The 21504-nt window shown below is 38.9% G+C and overlaps 1 protein-coding gene and 3 gene segments (V, D, J or C); 3 read left to right on the forward strand and 1 right to left on the reverse strand.

The window, feature by feature from the left end:
• Window positions 1-1615: 1615 nt before the first annotated feature.
• LOC127159741 (Ig heavy chain V region 5A-like) lies at window positions 1616-2314 on the forward strand. The segment is given in 2 exon segments: window positions 1616-1738; window positions 1850-2314. Coding segments are annotated over 2 exon segments (483 nt in total).
• Window positions 2315-2611: 297 nt separating this feature from the next.
• LOC127159743 (Ig heavy chain V region 5A-like) lies at window positions 2612-3092 on the forward strand. The segment is given in 2 exon segments: window positions 2612-2670; window positions 2776-3092. Coding segments are annotated over 2 exon segments (366 nt in total).
• Window positions 3093-4194: 1102 nt separating this feature from the next.
• LOC127159719 (uncharacterized) lies at window positions 4195-9612 on the reverse strand. Of its 2 annotated transcripts, XM_051102489.1 has the most exons (3): window positions 9198-9612; window positions 5042-5070; window positions 4195-4945 (listed from the first exon to the last, which is right to left on the reverse strand). In XM_051102489.1, exons 1-3 carry the CDS (start codon window positions 9244-9246, stop codon window positions 4562-4564), a joined length of 462 nt encoding a protein of 153 aa, XP_050958446.1. In that variant the 5' UTR covers window positions 9247-9612; the 3' UTR covers window positions 4195-4561. The 2 variants fall into 2 exon arrangements, with proteins under 2 accessions (XP_050958446.1, XP_050958442.1); XM_051102485.1 differs by lacking the exon at window positions 9198-9612 and having other exon boundaries at window positions 5042-5497.
• Window positions 9613-11102: 1490 nt separating this feature from the next.
• LOC127159894 (Ig heavy chain V region MOPC 141-like) lies at window positions 11103-15648 on the forward strand. The segment is given in 2 exon segments: window positions 11103-11151; window positions 15331-15648. Coding segments are annotated over 2 exon segments (351 nt in total).
• The last annotated feature ends 5856 nt before the right edge of the window (window positions 15649-21504 follow it).

Consider the following 21504-nt stretch of genomic DNA (forward strand, 5'->3'; position numbering starts at 1 on the left):
CGCGCCAGAGCACGTTAACGCGGTAGCGGCTACAGCTGTGCCCGTTCCCAAGATGACGCTTGCGTCGGATCACGTTCAAGCCATCGCAGCGACAACAGAGCCCGTGCACAAAATGGCGGCGACTGCGGTGCCGGTTGGCAAGATGGCGACGACGGCGGAGCCCGTTCACAAGATGGCGGCGAAAACAGAGCTCCGTCACATCACAGCTGCCATACAAGAGCCATTTAAAGGTATAGTTACATTTCCTGAGTCAAGTCAAGTTTCCATGTCAAGTCAAGTTGCAGCTGTATTTCCTGAGTCAAGTCAAGTTTTCAAGTCAGGTCAAGCTGCAGCTGTGTTTCCTGTGTCAAATCAAGCCAGAACTGTTGTTCCTGTGTCAAGTCAAATTACAGCTGTTGCCTCTGTCTCAAGTCAAATTACAGCCATCTTTCCTGAGCCACTGCACAAGATGGCTGCCACACCAGAGCCACTGCGCGAGATGGCCGCCGTCTCCAAGCAACTGCATAGGATGGCTGCCATCTCCAAGCCACTCCACAATATGGACGCCATTCCTGAACCTGAGATCAGCACCCGGACGCCACCTGTGGTTATGATAGCCCACGTGCTGGATACACCCCTAATGACAGTTTGGGCAGCTAAAGTGGTGCTCCATGTCGCGGCGGCGACCTCTGGCTCAAGTCAAGACACAGCTGCCATTCTCCACGAGTCAAGCCCGGTCACAGCTGTTGTTCCTGAGTCAAGTCACGCTACAGCTGTTGTTCCTGAGTTAAGCTATGTTGTTCCTGAGCCAAGTCCAGCTGCTGCTGTTATTCCAGAGCCAAGTCAAGCCTCAGCCGCTGCTCCAGAGTCAGGTCAGGCTACAGCTCAAGCTTCCAGGTCCAGTCAAGCTTCCAAGTCCAGTCAAGCTTCCAAGTCCAGTCAAGCCTCCACCATCATTCAGGAGCCCGAGTCTGCACTGCACAAGAGGGCCGCCACGCCAGAGCCTGACGCAAAGATGGCCGCCACGCCAGAACCTGTCGCTAAGATAACCGCTAACGCCCCGTCAGCCCAGCCAGCGCCTGCTAACGCCACGTCAGCCCAGCCAGCGCCTTCTAACGCCACGTCAGCCCAGCCAGCGCCTGCTAACGCCACGTCAGCCCAGCCAGCACCTGCTAACGCCACGTATAGCCAGCGCCTGCTAACGCCACGTCAGCCCAGCCAGCACCCGCTCACGCCACGTCAGCCAGGCCACAACCGGTCAAAGTCATGTCTGCCTCTTCTGAACCTGCACCAGCTGCTGTTCCTACTAAGTCAAGTCAAGTCACAACCAAACCAAGTCACGTCACAGCTGCTGTTCCTACTAAGTCAAGTCAAGTACATCTCGTCAGACATCTCAAGATCACGGTCTAATGATAGCCAGCGTACTGGACCCACCACAACCTCCCGCTACTGCTCTTCCCTTAATGGCGGTTGCCATTTGGTGTGTGTGGGCTGCACAATAAAAGCTTGCAAATGGATCCGCTCGTCTCTCGTCTCGTTCCCCCCGTTACAAGGACAGTGTGATGCATGTAGATTTGATTAACAGCTCTGTATGATTATGTAAATGTCCTGTTGCATATTTAAACAGCAGACATGAGTCAGTTTATACATTCATCTGATCACTAGAGGGAGTGAAGAATCACTTCAGTTCATTCAAACTGTGCTGTGAAACAAACCATGATCTCTTCATCTTTACTGTTGCTTCTGGCAGTGATATCCTGTAAGTTTAGTTTACTTTCTGTGTGATACATCATTTTGTTGCTAAAAAGCTTGTTAACAGTTTTCAAACTTCATGCTTTTTTATTAAAAGGTATTATTTGATTTGATACAGGTATTGATTCATATGAACTCACTCAGCCTGAGTCTCTGACTGTCCGTCCTGATGCCACTCTCACTATCAACTGTAAAGTCTCATATTCAGTTACAAGTGAGGAAACAGCCTGGATTCGTCAGCCTGCAGGAAAAGCTCTGGAGTGGATTGGAGTGATCTGGAGTGATGGAAGCTTAGACTACAAGGATTCACTGAAAAGCAAGTTCAGTATCACCAGAGACACTTCCAGTAACACAATAACACTGCAAGGAAAGAATATGAAAGCTGAAGACACAGCTGTGTATTATTGTGCCAAACACAGTGACAGACACCAACAGACTCCCTGTACAAAAACATCATCATCATATTACAAATTAAAAATGTTTCTGATGATTTTCCTCAGTATGATTTTTACAGACACAGAAATTGTTCAAAGCTCATCAAAACATTATGGGCATTAATGCAGCTGGAAAAACTAAAACAAACTTCAAGGCAAGCCTAATACATTTAAGTAAATGCATAATCTAAAGAACAAATATTAAAATAATAACCTAAAAAAAAAAAAAAAAAAAAACTGACTCAATTTTTGCAGTACTTTAACCTTGGTGTTTTCTAGTTCTTTACAATATGTGTTACAATATTGTTATTTAACAGTAGTAACCAGAAACAGAAATATTGCTGAAGCATCATGATAATAATTGGATGTAATGAATTATGCAAATATTCCTCCTCCTCCTCTTTTTTTTTATTATTAAGATGAAAAGAAGCAGCTTGTTCTCACACGTCTCAAACCATGATCTCCTCATCTCTCTGGTTGTTGCTGCTGCTGGCAGCTGTTTCTCGTAAGCCTTTATAGCTTCTATAACAATACTTTATATTAAAAACACTCATGGTTATACATAATGTTGTCATATCTCTAACATGTCCAGCCATATTTTTCCCCTCAGGTGTCCACTGTGTTGAACTGACCCAGACTGATTCTCTTGTCTTAAGTCCTGGTCAGGTTTTGACACTGCCCTGTAAAATCTCTGGATATTCACTGACTGACAGCAGCTACTGCAGTGACTTCATTCGTCAGCCTGCAGGAAAAGCTCTGGAATGGGTTGGAGTGATATGTGGTAACGGTAACACATATTACAGTGATAAACTGAAAAGTAGATTTCAAGTTTCCAGAGACACTTCCAGCAGCACAGTGACTCTGAAAGGCCAGAATATGCAGACTGAGGACACAGCTGTGTATTACTGCGCCAGACAGTCACAGTGACACAGAGCAGTTACTGCCTTGTTCAAAAACCACATTAACACTCAACACACAAATACACAGCTTTGCACTAAAATCTTCATTATTTCTGATCCCGTTTTAGTTATATTCATTTTTCAAAAAAATGATGGTTAAAGTAAAGTACACTGTAAAGTTTTCACCAGTTTCAACTTAAAAACTTAAGTTCAGTAGCTGCCTTAAAATTTTAAGTTAAATCATCTTAAAACTGCAATTCATTTCAACTCACTACAATAAAGTAAGTTAAAATGACTTGTACTTTTAAGCTGATTTTATTTAATATTTTAAGGCAGCTGCTAAACTTATGTTTTTAAGTTGAAAGTGGTGAAAACTTTTTACAGTGTAACATTTTTATTTAAATAAAAACTGAACTACAATGCTTTCTAGTTCTAAAATATTATTATAGACCTATATATTACAAGGCAAAAACTATTGCCTCTCTATTCCAACCTTCTAAAATCTGCTAGTAATTGTTAAAATAGGTATACTTTTACACTTTATATTCATATTTCTGTCTTCTCCATTTGCCACCCAAAAACTCATTACGCTGACATAATTTCTGCCTCCTGATAATTGTGTTACAAGTGTATTCTTGGCACATTTGCACAATTTAGGACATCCTCAGATGTCAGTTATATCACAAAAAGGCATTGTACCTCAGACTAAAAGGCTTCAGCCATCGGACTAATCAGTATTGTGCCTCAGACTGAAATCCTTTCAGAAAAAACAATGTCAAGTGTCAGGTCTTGTACAATAAAGCATTGGGTAAAACGGCCTCAGATATGATATGATTTTGGTCAAAACAAAAAGTGGATACCACTGAATAGATACAATGGATACAACAGAATAGACATAATTGCTGATAAGGTCATGATTAAATTGTTTATTTGTTGATCCATTTTCATTCTCATTCTATGTCTTAACAAAGCAAGTTATTTGCAAGACTAATAAAAACATTCAAAAATGCACATAATAGTAAGTACTATTATTGAAGCCACAGACATATGTGTAGATAAGGAAGTGTTGACAAAAAAAAAAAAAAAAAAAATAAAAATAATAAAGAAGAAGAAGACATATTTACTGATGTGTAACCCTCAGGAAACACCTGCTTTTCGTTATTGCCTTTAAAAAATAAATGAAAATGCATGTATAGTTTCATAAGAGTTATTTAAATTCTGTAAGTACAAAACCACCAAAATACAAAAAAATACCAAAGAAACCACCAAAATACATTATGTTAAAGCTAGTAACATGCTCAAACATAAATAGAAGACAATACAATCAAGACATTTTTATATCCTTATGTCTTCTTAGCAAGTGATATCAGAAGCAAATTACCTGACCTTGATGACTGTAACATAGTAATATAAATTTAGAAAAGTTTTCTAATCCAAATACTGCTAATCAGACTAAATTTATGACATTATTATGACATTTCAATAAAACTGAGATGGTCATATGCATCTCACAGTATCATTTGTATTTTTGTCCTCACCCTCTCCATCTTCCTCCATTGTATGAGGTTCTTGGAGGGCTTCTATTATTGTTGCTTCCAGATGGATAAGAGTTGTATCTTCGACCATTATTTGGTGATTTTGAATTTGACCCTTCAAAAGACAGTTCAAAAGAGGGAAAAGAACTGTCAGAGGAACTTGCTGAGGAAGCCCCAGGTGAATTATGGAAGATAACACCATCATTAAAGACTCCACCAAAATAAATGACCAGAACACAGTTAGAGCTGCACTGGTCACAATCACGGCCACTGTGTTTGTTCTACATGCACGTCGACTGTACTTCTGAGCCTTCACTATGTCTCCCTCATTCATCTTGCTTCTCGCCTTTAAAACAATAAAGGAAAAATTTGGTAAACTGAGTAAATTTGAGCATAGACTAACATGTTGATCTAGAAAGAAACATGCTGTTATCTCACTTACCTTTAGTGAACATATCAATGCAGCAAAACCTAGAAACAAGCAGTTGCAAAACATGATGTTGAACACTGAGCAGCACATGTAGTCTTTTCCATCATATTTTACCCTCACATAGACGACTTCAGGTAAAAATCCATTATCTGACTCAGAAAAATTGTTAATTTCAACTGCCACAGTTTCTCTGGCAGAATCCTGAGAGGGAATCTCATATATGTTCTGATGTTCCATTATGTTCACAAAAACGAATCAACAAGAAGTCATTAATTTGCGACTGCTTCTGTTGTGTGTGTTACTGCATGTTTCTGTTCTCTTATATTGTCCTAAATGTGGTATCAGCTTCCATTAACTCGCCCTTTGCGGTGTGAAAACTGTGTGAACTATTTAATTGTGTGACAAAAGCTTGCTGTCCTTTTATTGACTGCAGCCACAAAACCATACAAAAGTAGGACTGGTAAGTACATGGACGTGATTACATATACATATACCAACATAGGTCTACCAAATCATGAAAAAAAAAAAAAAAAAAAAAAAAAAAAAAAACTCACATTTACTCATTTTTGTATCCATTTTTATCTGTGCATCAGTAGAAACAAGAAATGACAGACTGGAGGAGTTCATGCAAAACTGTTATGTATAATTCCCATAAGTTGCATTGTGCCATAAGTGTGTTCACTGACTGTGGTTCTTGTAGAGGAGCATTAATCAGCAATGACAACAATAATTTTTACATGGTCTGTAACCCATTCCTAATAATATTAATATTGTATTAATGCATATGTATTTTTAGCAAGCTACTTATTTGGTTTACTTTTTGTAGTAATATTTGCTGACTTTTCCGTTTATTATTTTTCTTTCTCTTCCACAGCAGAGGCTGCACTGACCCATTAGGGCTTTATAGGCCTTGGTCTCCTGGAAGCTCCATAGACAGCACCCTAGGTCTTTAGGCCTCTTTCTCTGCCCCTGTGATGTCTCTCCTGACATGTATGAGTTTGGCAATGCTCCCCTCACTGAGGGTCTTCTGTGAGCATGCCACTTCTGTTGGAGCTCATAGGTACCTCTCTATATCGAGAGAAGGGCCTTCGCTCCATATGGCTCTGGCTATTTCAGCTGGTAGCCCCTGGTGGGATGATGTTAAACCAGCCTTCTTTCGCTCCTCTCAAAGTATGAGGGTCTCTTGTGAGCTTGCTGTTCCCTGTTGAGCAACTAAGATTCCTCCTTCTTTCTAAAACCCTTTCTTGAGATGTTCGGCCCCGGAACCTTGGGCCACCACTCGGCTTATGTATCTTATCTATACCTCTGAACGGGGTGCTGATGACCTGCCCGACCAGCTCCTCGAGCGAGGTCATGCAGAGCAAACCCCCTGTTGACAAGCCGAGGTCTAGGCTACTGTCCTAGACTATAGACATATCCCTTAAAGGAATGTCTTTTCTGATTCCAAGCCTGAGCTCTGCTCTACAGTCAGGCATCTTTAGTCCTGCACTTATAGGTAAGTTCTTGGGTATGCAGCTCAGGCCTTTGGCCGAAGGAATTAAGTCACTGACAGCCACCTGGATGTCTTTGGGGCAACTACAGTACCGTGTAGTTTTTGTATCTAAGCTTCAGACACGGGTCACGATGGAGATGTTCCCCATAGTGACCTCTAGAGGACACAGTGTCTCTTTCCCTTCTCAGGGAACAGACAGTCCAGTTTAGAAATTTTTGTAAAAATGTTTGTAAAAATTAATAATTTTTATTTGTGTCTTGAATTTTTTTTTAAATAACTGTAAATTAACAACTTTGATCAATGTAATATGTGCAGCTGTTTACATTTCATTTAAGTGAATTCATTCAAAAAGGAAGAAAGGTCAGTAAGTACACAAACATAAATTAATAACATATTTCTGTAGTGCTGCTGTGGGATCTGTAAATTGTTTGTGCACTCATTGTAAAAAATAAAGACTTTTTTTTTTTTTTTTGTTTTTGTGAAATAGGTGTCAATAAGAAACAAAAAGAATATATGATTTTAATGGCTCATTTACAAAAAGCAAAGACTTCCAAGTTGTCATTTTTTATTGACATTTTTATTTTAAGGTTGTCAAAACATTTTTTTTTTAGAAGGAATAAAAATAATTTTCTGTTCATAGACTCTATCCATGTAAATAACAACTTCATTAAATTCAAAACTAAAAGCCTTGTTTAAAATAATGTTCAGGACAGTGTGATGCATGTGGATTTCATGAACAGGATTATGTTTTTGTAAATGTCCTGTTGCATATTTAAACAGCAGACATGAGTCAGTTTATACATTCATCTGATCACTAGAGGGAGTGAAGAATCACTTCAGTTCATTCAAACTGTGCTGTGAAACAAACCATGATCTCTTCATCTTTAGTGTTGGCCTATAATAATATTTTAGAACTAGAAAGAATTATTCTTTCTGGTTCTAAAATATTATTACAGGCCTATATTATGAGGCAAAACTATTGCTTCTCTTTGCTAACCTTTAAAATCTGCTAGTTGAATTAAAATTTGGATATATTTAAACTTCATTTATATCTCTGTCTTCTCCATTTGCCACCCACAAACTCATTATGTTGACGTACACTGTTTGGAAACACCCCTGGCAAAGTGTGGTTTTGGACGATATCAGCATAAATCCTTATCATTTTTTGGTGCAAATACATTAAAGTGATTTGACATTATCATTGAAGACCAGCAATAATAATTTTCATTTTGATAATAATGGCAATATGTATGCATGTCAGAGTCAGACATGCCCCTTTGCCAGCTGTGATGCCCGGTTACTGGTTTAAACTTGGCCCAGATCAAGATTTTTTGCTCAGCACACCTTAATAGCTTCAACAATTGATTGCCAATAAAGTTTGGAATACAATGAATTTAGGCCCAGATTATGCAGAGCTATAAAGCTGTTTCCAAACTATTTTGGTAGAAAATGTAAGTTTTTCATGTATTAAACTGTTCATTAAAACATGTTTGTGTTATTGTCCAAAACCCCACTTTTTTGGAAGTGTTTTGTGTTAAAAGTGCATGTTTTGCTCAATTTAGGACATCCTCAGACCTCAGACATCTGACAAAAAGGCATTGTACCTCAGACTAAAAGGCTTCAGGCATTAGACATAATGGATACCACAGTATAGACATAATTGCTGATAAGGTCATGATTACTTTGTATTAAATTTGTTCTCATTCTCATTCTATGTCTTACCAAAGCAGTTCATTAGCAAGGAATAATAAAAACATTAAAACATTTAAATAATAGTAAGTATTATTATTGAAGCAACAGACATTTGGAGGCAAGGAAGTGTCTGCAAAAAAAAAAAAAAAAAATAAATAAAATTAAAAAATTTTACTGATGTGTGACCCTCAGGAAACACCTGCGTTTCGTTATTGCCTCTAAAAAATAAAGTGAAAATGCATGTATAGTTTCATAAGACTTATTTAAATTCTAGAACTATAAAGCATATAGAAACCACCAAAATACATTCTGTTAAAGCTTATTTAAACATAAATAGAAGACAATACAATCAAGAAATTGTTATATCCTTATGTCTTCTTAGCAAGTGATATCAGAAGCAGTTTATGTGACCCTGATGATTGCAATTTTAGAAAAGGTGTCTAATCCAAATACTGCTAATCAGACTAAACATATGACATTATTATGACATTTCAATAAAACTGAATATGGTCATTTGCATCTCACAGTATCATTTGTATTTTTGTCCTCACCCTTTCCATCTTCCTCCACTGTGTGAGGGTCTTTGAGAGCTTCTTTTATTGTTGTTTTCAGATGCATAAGAGCTGTATCTTCGACCATTATTTGGTGATTTTGATTTTGACCTTTCAAAGTCAAAAGACAGTTCAAAAGAGGGAAAAGAAGTGTCAGAGGAACTTGCTCAAGAAATCCCAGATAAATTATCGAAGACACATGACTATAGTGAACACAGTTAAAGCCACACTGGTCACAATCACAGCCACTGTGTTTGCCCAACATGCATATTGACTGTACTGCTGAGCCTTCACCATGTCTCCATCATTCATCTTGCTTCTCGCCTTTAAAACAATAGAGGAAAACTGAGTGAATTTGAGCATAGACTAACATGTTGAAAGAAACATGCTTTTATCTCACTTACCTTTAACGAACATATCAGTGCAGCAAAACCCAGAAACAAGCAGTTGCAAAACATGATGTTGAACACAGAGCAGCACATGTGGTCTTTTCCTTTCAATTTTACCCTCACATAGACGACTTTAGGTGGAACCCTCCATTATATGACTCAGAAAAATTGTTCATTTCAACTGCCACAGTTTCTCTGGCAGAATCCTGAGAGGGAATCTCATGTATGTTCTGATGTTCCATTATGTTGACAAAAATGAATCACCAAGGAGTTATTAATTTGTGGCTGCTTCTGTTGTGTGTGTTACTGCATGTTTCTGTTCTCTTATATTGTCCTAAATGTGTGCTGTCAGTTTCCATTAACTCTCCATTTGCGGTGTGAAAACTGTGTGAACTATTTACTCGTGTGACAAAAGCTTGCTGTCCTTTTATTGACTGCAGCCACAAAACCATACAAAAGTAGGACATGGACTATATATTAGATTAGATGTTTCAATTAAGCATTGAAACACAAGGTTTATTCCACAAACTGACCTGTTTCTGTGATGGGTTTTCCACTGTGGGAACCAGCATAGGTCTACCAAATCATGAAAAAAAAAAAAAAAAAGTGAAATGTAATTGCAAGGTAGGCTATGTGCAGGTTCACAACATTCTGCAAACAGCTTTATTTTTTTTTTTTTTCTGCCTGAAGAATATCTAATGAATGTATGCAGACTGTAATTGTAAATTACTATTTAAATAAATGATAGATGATAAATGATAGAATGATAGAAATGATAAATTATTGCTCTAATAATGTGACTAATTTAAGCAGTACCTCACAATCAAGCAGTTGTTTGGTATGATTATTTGCTGCACAATGACGTGCTGATATTCAGACCAACAGCACTATTGTGAGTGTGATTTTACTTTTAAGCAACAGCTCAGTAAACACAGTGTTAAGTTACTTACTCTTCAATGGCATACTGCAAGTTACTTTGTCTGTTTTTATATCACCAATCCCTGCATCTTTGAACAACACACAGTGGGGATTTGTTTCTGAATTAATCAGTGTCAGCTTGAACTTTTGACTCATTCAAACAGACTGCAAATAGGTTGTTTCATCCATACTCAGTGCAAAAAAGGCAGATATTTGCACCTTATTATTGTAGTACATTATAAAACAGTATGCAAAATAACATGTTCATTACATTCCTTAAAATTACTAAATGGATGCTGCCTTATTTTGAGACAGTGAAGCCCTCCCTACACCTACCCATAACCCTACACATTAAACACTTTGTTATTAAATACCCACAAAGCACTTTATTTCCATTTTTAATTATATTTCCTTCATTTTTATTGAAGATAAATGTCCTTTTGATCTCATATGTGATGAGAAAAGAGAGAATAATGAGTTCGGCATATAGGGTAGATTCGAAGCAGATTCACCACCATATGCTTTACACCCTACACCACTGAGCCTTGATGTATATTGTGCATCTTTTGTAATGTTGTTCTATGCCAACAAGACATTGAGGGATGGAGCTAATATAAATAGCCTCTTCCAATATGGTGGGCTATTTGCACTTAGTGAAAATAAACACTCATTTTTTTCTTCACAACTTACAATACACAGCATCTTGTAATCCTCTGAGGCATCGCTATGTTTTTGTTGGATGGAGTAAGGTTGCATTTCCTCTCCTATTACATGCACTACTCAGTGGGAGTGGTTTAAAGAGGGAATAATGCAGAAGTAGGAGCTGATCTTCTTCTGCAGAGGCGGGCTTTTATTGCATTATGACATCATAATGTAACAAATTCCAAAACAAGTTGTTTGGCAGCTTGGTTTCAATAAAAGCTGTTTTTAGATTAATGAGAAAGTTTTGAGTTCTGAAACTTACAGGATGTTTTTATAGTACATTGACCTGTTACATTTTACAGGTAAAATTTAATTTACTTCAGCACCAAACCATGATCTTCTCATCAGCTCTATTACTGCTGGCAGCAGCTGCATCCTGTGAGCTTCACTGATGCTTTATTTAAACTCTAAAGCAATGAAAAAAGCTTCATAACTGTTGACAGAAGCTTTGAGATATTGTTAATACCAAATTCTTTCATTGTTGTTTTCAGGTGGTGTTTTCTGTGTTGAGCTCACTCAACCTCCATCTCTGGTTGTGAAACCTCAAGAATCATTCTCCATCTCCTGCAGGATTTCAGAATTAAGCTATTGCATTCACTGGATCCGTCAACCTGCTGGAAAAACACTGGAATGGCTCGGATATCTTTGTAGTGGTGGTGGCACTAACATTAAAGACTGAAATTAAAGTGAAAAACAAGATCAGTTTCACTCAGGACACGTCCAAAAACACAATGTTTCTACAGGGAAATAATTTTCAGACTGAGGACACAGCTGTGTATTACTGTGCAAGACAGTCACAATGACTAAACAAGCCACAGCTCTGTACAAAAACCTGAACACATGAATCAGATATACATAATACAATCCCTAATCATATCCATCCATCCATCCATCCATCCATCCAATGATTTAAAAAACATTAAAAAAGAAAGAAAAAAACATGATCATTTAACATTTATGCAACATGTTCTCATTAATTTCACAAATATTTGCAAATATGTTTTTAATTACTTTATCAAGGCCCAATGTTTTTCACCATTCACATTTTTTGTATCCTTTCTGTGTACAGGTATAAAAAAGAAATTGGAGGAGGAGTTCATGCAAAACTGTTATGTATAATTCCCATAAGTTGCATTGTGTCATAAGTGTGTTCACTGACTGTGGTTCTTGTAGAGGAGCATTAATCAGCAATGACAACAATAATCAATTCACTCCTGTTATTACTATTTTTACATGGTTTGTAACTCATTCCTAAATAATATTAACATTGTATTAATGTTTTACTTTTATATATACAGTAGATGGTTTTACATTTGTCCTATATATATATTCAAATTTGATATAGTTTTTTTTGAGATTTTTCAGTTTTTATTTTTTTTTTCTTCCACAGATGTTCATTGTCAGACATTCACTCAGTCTCAAGATGTGGTAAAAAGACCAGGTGAATCTTTTCGTCTGGTCTGTACTGCCTCTGGATTTACATTCAGCAGCTACTGGGCAGGTGTGGTGAGACAGGCACCCGGTAAAGGACTGGAATGGGTATCAACTATCGGCACATCCAGTAATGAAAAGTACTATTCCCAGTCAGTTCAGGGCAGGTTCACAGTGTCCAGAGATGATTCCAGCAGTCAACTGTACCTACAGATGAACAGCCTCAAGACTGAAGACACTGCTGTGTATTACTGTGCGAGAGAGTCACAGTGAATGAGTTCAGTGTCAAAGCAATACAAAAACCACCACCTTTCCTTTTGAGTTTATTTCTGCTCCATTTCCAAGAGGTGGCGCTCTTGTCAAGCAGTTTTAAAATTTGCTGTTTCACATGTCACTGATTGAATGCTTGTTTCTTGACTGAGAAACAGACAGTCCAATTTCGAAAGTCTGAACAAACACAAATAAGCTTTAGAGTAGCTTCAAGATGAAATGTGTTTTATATGGGTTACATGTAATCTTTTTTTTACAAAGCAATTATTGTATATAACAAATGAATGACAAACTCCAACATCTTGTACAACTGAAAAGCTGTATGCAAATTCTCCACTCCACTTCACTTAATAGATGTTCAGAAAATATCTACCTAAATTCAGCACTCTTGTTGTTTTATTTCATATAAAGTATCCCATTACCATTTTGGTGTGAGAAACTGCTGCAAATGACTCAGCATGTGAGTGAATAGTCACGATTCTGCCATCACCAGTACTGACTCTAAACAGCTGAACACACATGATTGTCACACATAATGCTCTGACTGAAATATTATCAAAGAAAATGATTGTCAGGTCGGTAAACGGGAATATCAATTAACCCATAAGGATTTAGCAATCCTTCCACACTTTTCATTCAGCCGAAATTGCTTTGAAAATATTAAACAGTCATAATCAGTTAACATTAATGAACTATATTCTCACAAATGTCACATCTTCAATTCAGTTTTTTTGCTTACTTTATCTTGGCCCATTATGCTTATATTCCACAGTTAATTTTATTATTTATTTATTTATTTATTTTTTATTTATTTTTGCTTATATTGTTAATTTATTTATGTACACATTTCTGTTTTTCATACACATTTACAAAGAAGAATTGACAGGTTGGAGGAGGAGTTCATGCAAAACTGTGATGTTTATCTCTCATAAGCTGTTGTGCCACTGAAGTGTTTCTGTTCACTGACTGTATGTGTTGTCTAAGAGCATTGTTAACAATGGCAACAATAATTAATTTAGTCCTGATATTACTATTTTTAAACGGTTTGTTGTTTCTAAATACTACTACTACTAATATATTACTGTATGAAAACTTTTACCAAGCATATAGTTACACTTTTCACCCATGATTTTTCATTTTATTATATTTCTATCTCTTTTCCACAGATATTCGTTGTCAGACATTCACTCAATCTCAAGATGTGGTAAAAAGACCAGGTGAATCTTTTCGTCTGGTCTGTACTGCCTCTGGATTTACATTCAGCAGCTCCTGGGCAGGTGTGGTGAGACAGGCACCCGGTAAAGGACTGGAATGGGTTGCAACTATTGGCACATCCAGTTCTCCAATCTCCTATTCCCAGTCAGTTCAGGGCAGGTTCACAGTGTCCAGAGCTGATTCCAGCAGTCAACTGTACCTACAGATGAACAGCCTCAAGACTGAAGACACTGCTGTGTATTACTGTGCAAGAGAGTCACAGTGAATGAGTTCATTGTCAAAGCAATACAAAAACCACTAACTTTCCTGTTGACTTCATTTATGCTCCATTTCTAAGAGGTGGTGCTCTTGTCGAGCAGTCTTAATGTTTGACGTTTCAAATGTTACTAACTGAATGTTTGTTTTCTTGACTGAAAATTCCCAGTCAGTTCAGGGCAGGTTCACAGTGTCCAGAGATGACTTCAGACATTAGCTTTACCTGTGGACCTCATTCTGCACTCTTTTTATTTTATAAAATATTCTGTTACTATTCCAGTTTGAGAAACTGCTGCAAACAATTTTAGATGAACAGCCTCAAGACTTAAGACACTGCTGTGTATTACTGTGCAAAAAGTCAGTGAATGAGTTCAGGGTCAATGCGACACAAAAACTTATTCATCATTCATGCATATTGCAGATACTGGATGTATACAAGTAAAATCACACTGGAAGTCGTGTTATTTTTTCCCGAATGTCAGCACAACTGTGATTATGCCCATTTGTGGCCTAGTAGGAAACACAGGTCAGCTTAAATATAACATTGTACCTAATATTTTATTTTTCTTTGTAATTTAATTGAAAAACAGGCAATGTGCATTTAATACATTAAACACTAAGTATTACACTTAATTTGTTTGTTGAATATGTTTAATCAAAATCATTGGTTGTGCTCATGTTGTTTCATTACAAAGAGCTGGCTATTGTATTATTGAACTTTTTGGTATATGCATATATTTAGCTTTCACTATATAATTTTGTGTTGATAAATATTAGATTATAAGGTCTAGATTATACAACAGATGTATAAAGAGGTTTCTCAATTTTATGCTACAAATTGCTATAAAAGTGCAGTGTTTATAATGATTAAAAAGGCTACAAAATAAAAATCTGCATGCATCACGAACGACCAATAAGAATCTCTAAATAGGCCTTCGTATCAAAACATCAAAAGTTTTTTCTTTATATTAAGAATATTTTTATACCTTAGAGAAAAGTGACATGTCCACTCATTTCCTTAATTTTTTTTTTTTCTTTTTTTTTTTTTTTTTTGCTTACAGACTTATGTTGTCCCTTTTTTCTAGAAATCAATTCCAGATATCAAATAAAATAGATTAAATGTCAAAAACATGAATTTCTTACATCTTGGACAACATGACTATATGCAAATGTTCATCTGCTTCATGTACTAAAGTGAAGTGTGTCTGGGGGTCAGAAGGAGAAATTCACATCATCTTAAACCATGATCTTCTCATCAGCTCTTTTACTGCTGACAGCAGCTGCATCCTGTGAGCTTCACTGATGCTTTATTTAAACTCGAAATAATCTTCATAACTGTTTTGAGACAAAAGAATTAATAACACATTGGTTTATTGTTATTTTCAGGTGGTGTTTTCTGTGTTGAGCTCACTCAACCTTCATCTCTGGTTGTGAAACCTCAAGAATCATTCTCCATCTCCTGCAGGATTTCAGTATCAAGCTATTGCATTAACTGGATCCGTCAACCTGCTGGAAAAGCACTGGAATGGCTCGGATATCTTTGTGATGGTGGTGGCACTAACATTAAAGACTCAGTGAAAAACAAGATCAGTTTCACACAGGACACGTCCAAAAGCACAGTGTTTCTACAGGGAAATAATTTCCAGACTGAGGACACAGCTGTGTATTACTGTGCAACAGAGTCACAGTGACTAAACAAGCCACAGCTCTGCACAAAAACCTGAACACATGAATCAGATATACATACTACAATCTCTCATCACATATTTCTCAATCAATCTATCCATCCATCAAATAATGCTTTAAAAACATTAAAAACTTCATTATTTAACATTTATGCAACACGTTCTCATAAATTTCACAAATACAAACACATTTTTTCGATTTTTATCAAAGCCCAATATGTTTTTCACCATTTTTTTCTGTGCACAGGTAGAAACAAGTAATGACAGATTGGAGGAGGAGTTCATGCAAATCTGTTACGTATAAGTCCCATAAGTTGCATTGTGTCATAAGTGTGTTCACTGACTGTGGTTCTTGTAGAGGAGCATTAATCAGCAATGACAACAATAATCAATTCACTCCTGTTATTACTGTTTTTACATGGTTTGTAACTCATTCTTAAACAATATTAATATTGTATTAATGCATAAGCACTTTTTAAAAGCTCACTATTGGGTTTACTTTTTTTTAGTTTATAAATGACAAACTGCAACATCTTGGACAACTGAAAAGCTGTATGCAAATTCTCTACTTGCTCTTTGTACAAAAGAGGAGTATCTGCTTTGTGGATCAGTAAGAGTAAAAAAGCTGCATTTACTTCAAACCATGATCTTCTCATCAGCTCTATTACTGCTGGCAGCAGTTGCATCAGCTGTGTATAAGTGTGCAAGACACTCACAGTGACTAAACAAACCACAGCTCTGCACAATCAAATATATGTAATACCAAGGGCATTAGCCTTTCATTAGCACCCAACCAGCCCTTATATAAATAGCCCTTACCTGAAGTACAGAGTTGTTTACAAGCTGCACAAAATAATGACCTGATTCATTGTTGATAAATGATGGAAACAAGTTGTGTTTCCTACAATACATATTAAGTAAATATCCACTCCATGCACTGCTCTTTTTACTATTTATAAAATATCCTGTTACTATTTCAGTGTGGGAAACTGCTGAAAATAATTTGCGTAACTGACTCTAAACAGGTGAAAAAAAAAACATTGTCACACATAACGCTTTGACTGTAATATTATCAGAAAAAAATTACCAGGCTGGTATATGGTAATGTCCATTAACACATAAGGATTTATCAGTAACTGGGACTCCTGCCACAGTAAAAGGGTCTAGAGCAGTGGTTTTCAATCCTGGTCCTGGGGACCCACCGCTCTGCACATCTGTGACCTTGGAGCACAAAACCAGTCATAAGGGTCAATTTTTCCAAACACCAAACTTCCCATTGATGTATGGTTTGCTATGATAGAACAATATTTGGCCGAGATACAACTATTTGAACTATTGTATGTCTCTCTTATCTGACACACTCAGTTGAGTACATGGATCTCTCTCATATAGCGAGCTGATTAACTGAATCAGGTTTGTTAAATAAGACAGACACACAAAATGTGCAGAGAAATGGGTCCCCAGGACAAGGATCGAAAACCACTGGTCTAGAGACACCCCTGCATGCTACCATCTCTCATCACACATGCATCCACACATTTTCACTACTTAGTCACTAACATTTATGACATATGTTCTCATTGATTTCACATATACAAATTATCTTTTGCTTACTTTATCTAGGCCATTTATGCTATTCATCATTCCCCAAATTGAACATTTTTGTTTTTTATTAACATGTTTATTTATGTAGAAATTTCAGTTTTTCACAGTCATAAGTACAAAAAAAAAAAAAAAAAAAAAAGGACAAGCTGGAGGAGGAGTTCATGCAAAACTGTAATGATTACCTCTCATAAGTTACATTGTGCCATTGAAGTGTGTCTGTGTTTCATTTGGTTGTTATAGAAGAGCTTCATCAGCAATGACAATAATTAATTCAGTTTTGATATTACTATTTTTACATGGTTTGTTTATTTTTAAATAATAATGAAATAAAATAACAGCATAAACACTTTTATAAAGCACACAGCAATAGTTTTTTTTTTTTTTTTTAAATATCTTTACTGACTTTTCAGTTTATTATACTGTATTTCTTTCTCTTCCACAGATATTCATTGTCAGACATTCACTCAGTCTCAAGATGTGGTAAAAAGACCAGGTGAATCTTTTCGGCTGGTTTGTACTGCTTCTGGATTTACATTCAGCAGCTACTATGTAGCTGTGGTGAGACAGGCACCCGGTAAAGGACTGGAATGGATTGCAACTATTGGCACATCCAGTTCTCCAATCTACTATTCCCAGTCAGTTCAGGGCAGGTTCACAGTGTCCAGAGCTGATTCCAGCAGTCAACTGTACCTACAGATGAACAGCCTCAAGACTGAAGACACTGCTGTGTATTACTGTGCAAGAGAGTCACAGTGAATGAATTCAGTGTAAAAGCAATACAAAAACCACCACCTTTCCTGTTGACTTCATTTATGCTCCATTTCTAAGAGGTGGTGCTCTTGTCAAGCAGTCTTAATGTTTGACATTTCGAATGTCACTGACTGAATGTTTGTTTTCTTGACTGAAAAAAAGGTTCTCATTTGAATTTAATTTGTTCACTTAAAAACTATTGATGCAAATCTCCTTTCTAATGTAAACTGGTGCATACAGACACAACCAAGAGCTCTTTAAGTCCTGTGATGGAAAGAGTCACAGGTCCCACCTAAACGAGTACAGACAGACAGAATCATGTACTTTAGATTATTGCTATTGATTTTATCTACAGCAACCAGTTAGTATTAGTTAATCAAAGCGCCAATGTGTTTTCTTCTTAAGCTGCTAAAAGCTTTGTAATGTGTACAGATCTGAATATTGTAGAGGAGGATTAGCCAACACTGATGATAAAAAACAATCAACTCCTGTTAAAATTATTTTGACATGGTCAGTTAATAATGCCATTTGCTAAATTAGTTAGATTAAATTTAATTTACTACAGTCGGCTTTAGATTCTGTTAATGTTTTAGTGTATTCATTTTGTTTCTGCTCCACAGATATTTATTGTCTGCCATCAGTTATCCACTTCTCAGCTCTTCTATTCCCGGTCAGTCCAAGGCAGGTTCACAGTGTCCAGAGATGACTTCAGACATTAGCTTTACCTGTGGACCTCATTCTGCACTATTTATTTTATAAAATATTCTGTTACTATTCCAGTTTGAGAAACTGCTGCAAACAATTTCAGATGAACAGCCTCAAGACTGAAGACACTGCTGTGTATTATTGTGCAAAAAAGTAAAATCACACTTGAAGTCGTGCTGTTTTTTCCCGAATATCAGCACGACTGTGATTAGGCCCATTTGTGGCCTAGTAGGAAACACAGGTCAGCTTAAATATAACTTTGTACCTAATATTTTATTTTTCTTTGTAATTTAATTGAAAAAACAGGCAATGTGCATTTAATACTGTCACGAACGCGGTCTCTGTGACTCCTCCCGCCTCGCGCCAGCGGGGAACCCTCACCCGAATATTGACTCTATTTCCCACAATCCCGTGCCTGGGGACTCTCTCTTCCGGTTCCGGGTCGCCCGGGTCACTTCCTCTCTGGCGGCCATTTCAGCGTGCCTCGCCGGCGCGTTCACTGCGAAGTTTTGTCGGCTATGTCCCCAATCCTGAGCGTTTTTCTTTCGGACTGTCTCACTGTTGCCAACCGGACTGTTTATATCGTGTGTGAACCTTTGCTGCCTGTCTTGTATCGACCCCCGCCTGTCTCACGGATTATTGCCTTTGATCGCCGCCTGCCCCGACCATTTGCATGGACTATTACTACTCGTTTGTCTTTGCCTTCACCACCTCAGTCTGCCATTGTTGACCACAGCCTGTTTTCACTGTCCGATTTAATAAAGCTGTTGCGAATGGATCCTACGCCTCGTGATTCGTCAGTAGCCTCGTCACAGAAAACTTCGCCACCAACGGATCCAGCGACAGTTTCCCAGATCGCGTCTGAGATGTCAGCTCAGGCCACCATGCTTACCCAGCACCAGCAGCAACTGGATCGCCTGACCGCCCTGACTGAACAACTCGTGCAGGCAATCAAAGGTATGCGGGCCGCTCCACCTCCCGTCGCTTCACCTCCACCTGCACCACTTCCGGCGGCACAACCAGTCACTGCCAGCCCGAAGCTCGCTTTCCCGGAGAAGTTCAACGGAACCGCTGCCAAATGTAAGGGGTTTCTGCTTCAATGTACCCTTTTCGTCAACCAGCAACCTAATCTGTACGCGTCGGATGAGAGCAAGATTGCCTTCGTTTGCTCACTCCTCACAGGAAAGGCGCTAGAGTGGGCCACCGCAGTCTGGGATCTGGGACACTCCACTTACCCAACGTTCTCCACTTTCCTCCGAAGTTTTAAGGAAGTGTTTCAACCAACCTCGGAGAGCGGCGAGGCGGGAGAACAGATCGTCACGCTGCGTCAGGGCCGCCGCACGGCCGCGGATTATGCTCTGGACTTTCGCACACTGGCAGCGCAAAGCGGATGGAACGACGGTCCCCTTAAGCTCCATTACCGTAAAGGATTAAATCCGGACCTACAGGTGGAACTGGCATGCCGCGATGAGGGCTTAAGCCTCAACCAATACATCGACCTGTCCATTCAGATCGACAATGTCATGCGAGCCCGTAAGCCCACTCATCCTTTCACCACATCTCTACCATACCAACCTTCAGCTGCTGCAGGCCCCGAACCCATGCAGGTCGGAACTACTAAACTCACCACGGAGGAGAGAGAAAGGCGGATCCGTAACCACCTGTGTCTGTACTGTGGAGAGGCGGGACACATCCGAGCCACCTGTCCTACTCGACCTCCTCGTCTTCCCACCTTGGTGAGTGAGAGAAGTCCTGCTTTGAATAAGTGTGAAATAACTGCACTACTCAGTTGCGGTGGGAGATCCATCCGGACCACCTCCTTAATTGACTCCGGCGCTGCCGGTAATTTCATTGATAAGGACTTTGCAAGAAGTAACCAGCTGCCTCTCTCTCCTTGTGTTTCCCCTGTGGCAGTGGCCGCCCTCGACGGGAGACAACTAGGAACGGGACGAATTGACCACACCACCACCGATCTCACCCTCCACATAGAACCCGGTCACCAGGAAACCATCCGATTTTTCGTCATCACATCACCTCAGTTACCCCTCATCCTGGGTTTCCCCTGGCTGGACCGCCACGAACCTACCATCGCCTGGGCCAAGGGCGCCGTCATTAACTGGTCTCCGCACTGCCAACAATCTTGCATCCAGCCTTCACTCAAGACCCCATTCTGCTCAACCACATCGTCTCCCAACAGCACCATACCGGCCGAATACCACGACCTGCTCGAGGCCTTCAGCACTGCCAAGGCCACCGAATTACCACCCCACAGACCAGGGGACTGCGCTATCGAGCTCGTGGCTGGTGCTGTACCACCTCGGGGTCGCATCTTCCCTCTTTCACAGCCCGAGACCGAAGCTATGGAGCACTACATCAAGGAGGAACTCGTTAAAGGATTTATCCGACCCTCTACCTCTCCAGCTTCGGCAGGCTTCTTCTTCGTTAAAAAGAAGGACGGAGGACTGCGACCCTGCATAGACTACTGCGCTCTGAACGAGGTGACTGTGAAGTACCGATATCCACTACCGCTCGTTCCCCCAGCTCTGGAGCAGCTCCGGTCAGCTCGTTTCTACACCAAGCTGGACCTACGCTCGGCCTACAATCTGATACGCATCCGCAAGGGGTACGAGTTGAAAACAGCCTTCTCCACAACCTCTGGACATTACGAATACAGGGTGATGCCCTTCGGGCTGGCCAACAGTCCATCGTACTTCCAAGCCTTCGTCAACGACGTCTTCCGCGATTTGCTGAATCGGTGGGTGATAGTGTACATTGACGACATTCTCATTTATTCCAATACGTTTGCCGACCACGT

The sequence above is a fragment of the Labeo rohita genome, chromosome 3 (genome assembly GCF_022985175.1).
Source record: "Labeo rohita strain BAU-BD-2019 chromosome 3, IGBB_LRoh.1.0, whole genome shotgun sequence".
Classification (NCBI taxonomy): Eukaryota; Metazoa; Chordata; class Actinopteri; order Cypriniformes; family Cyprinidae; genus Labeo; species Labeo rohita.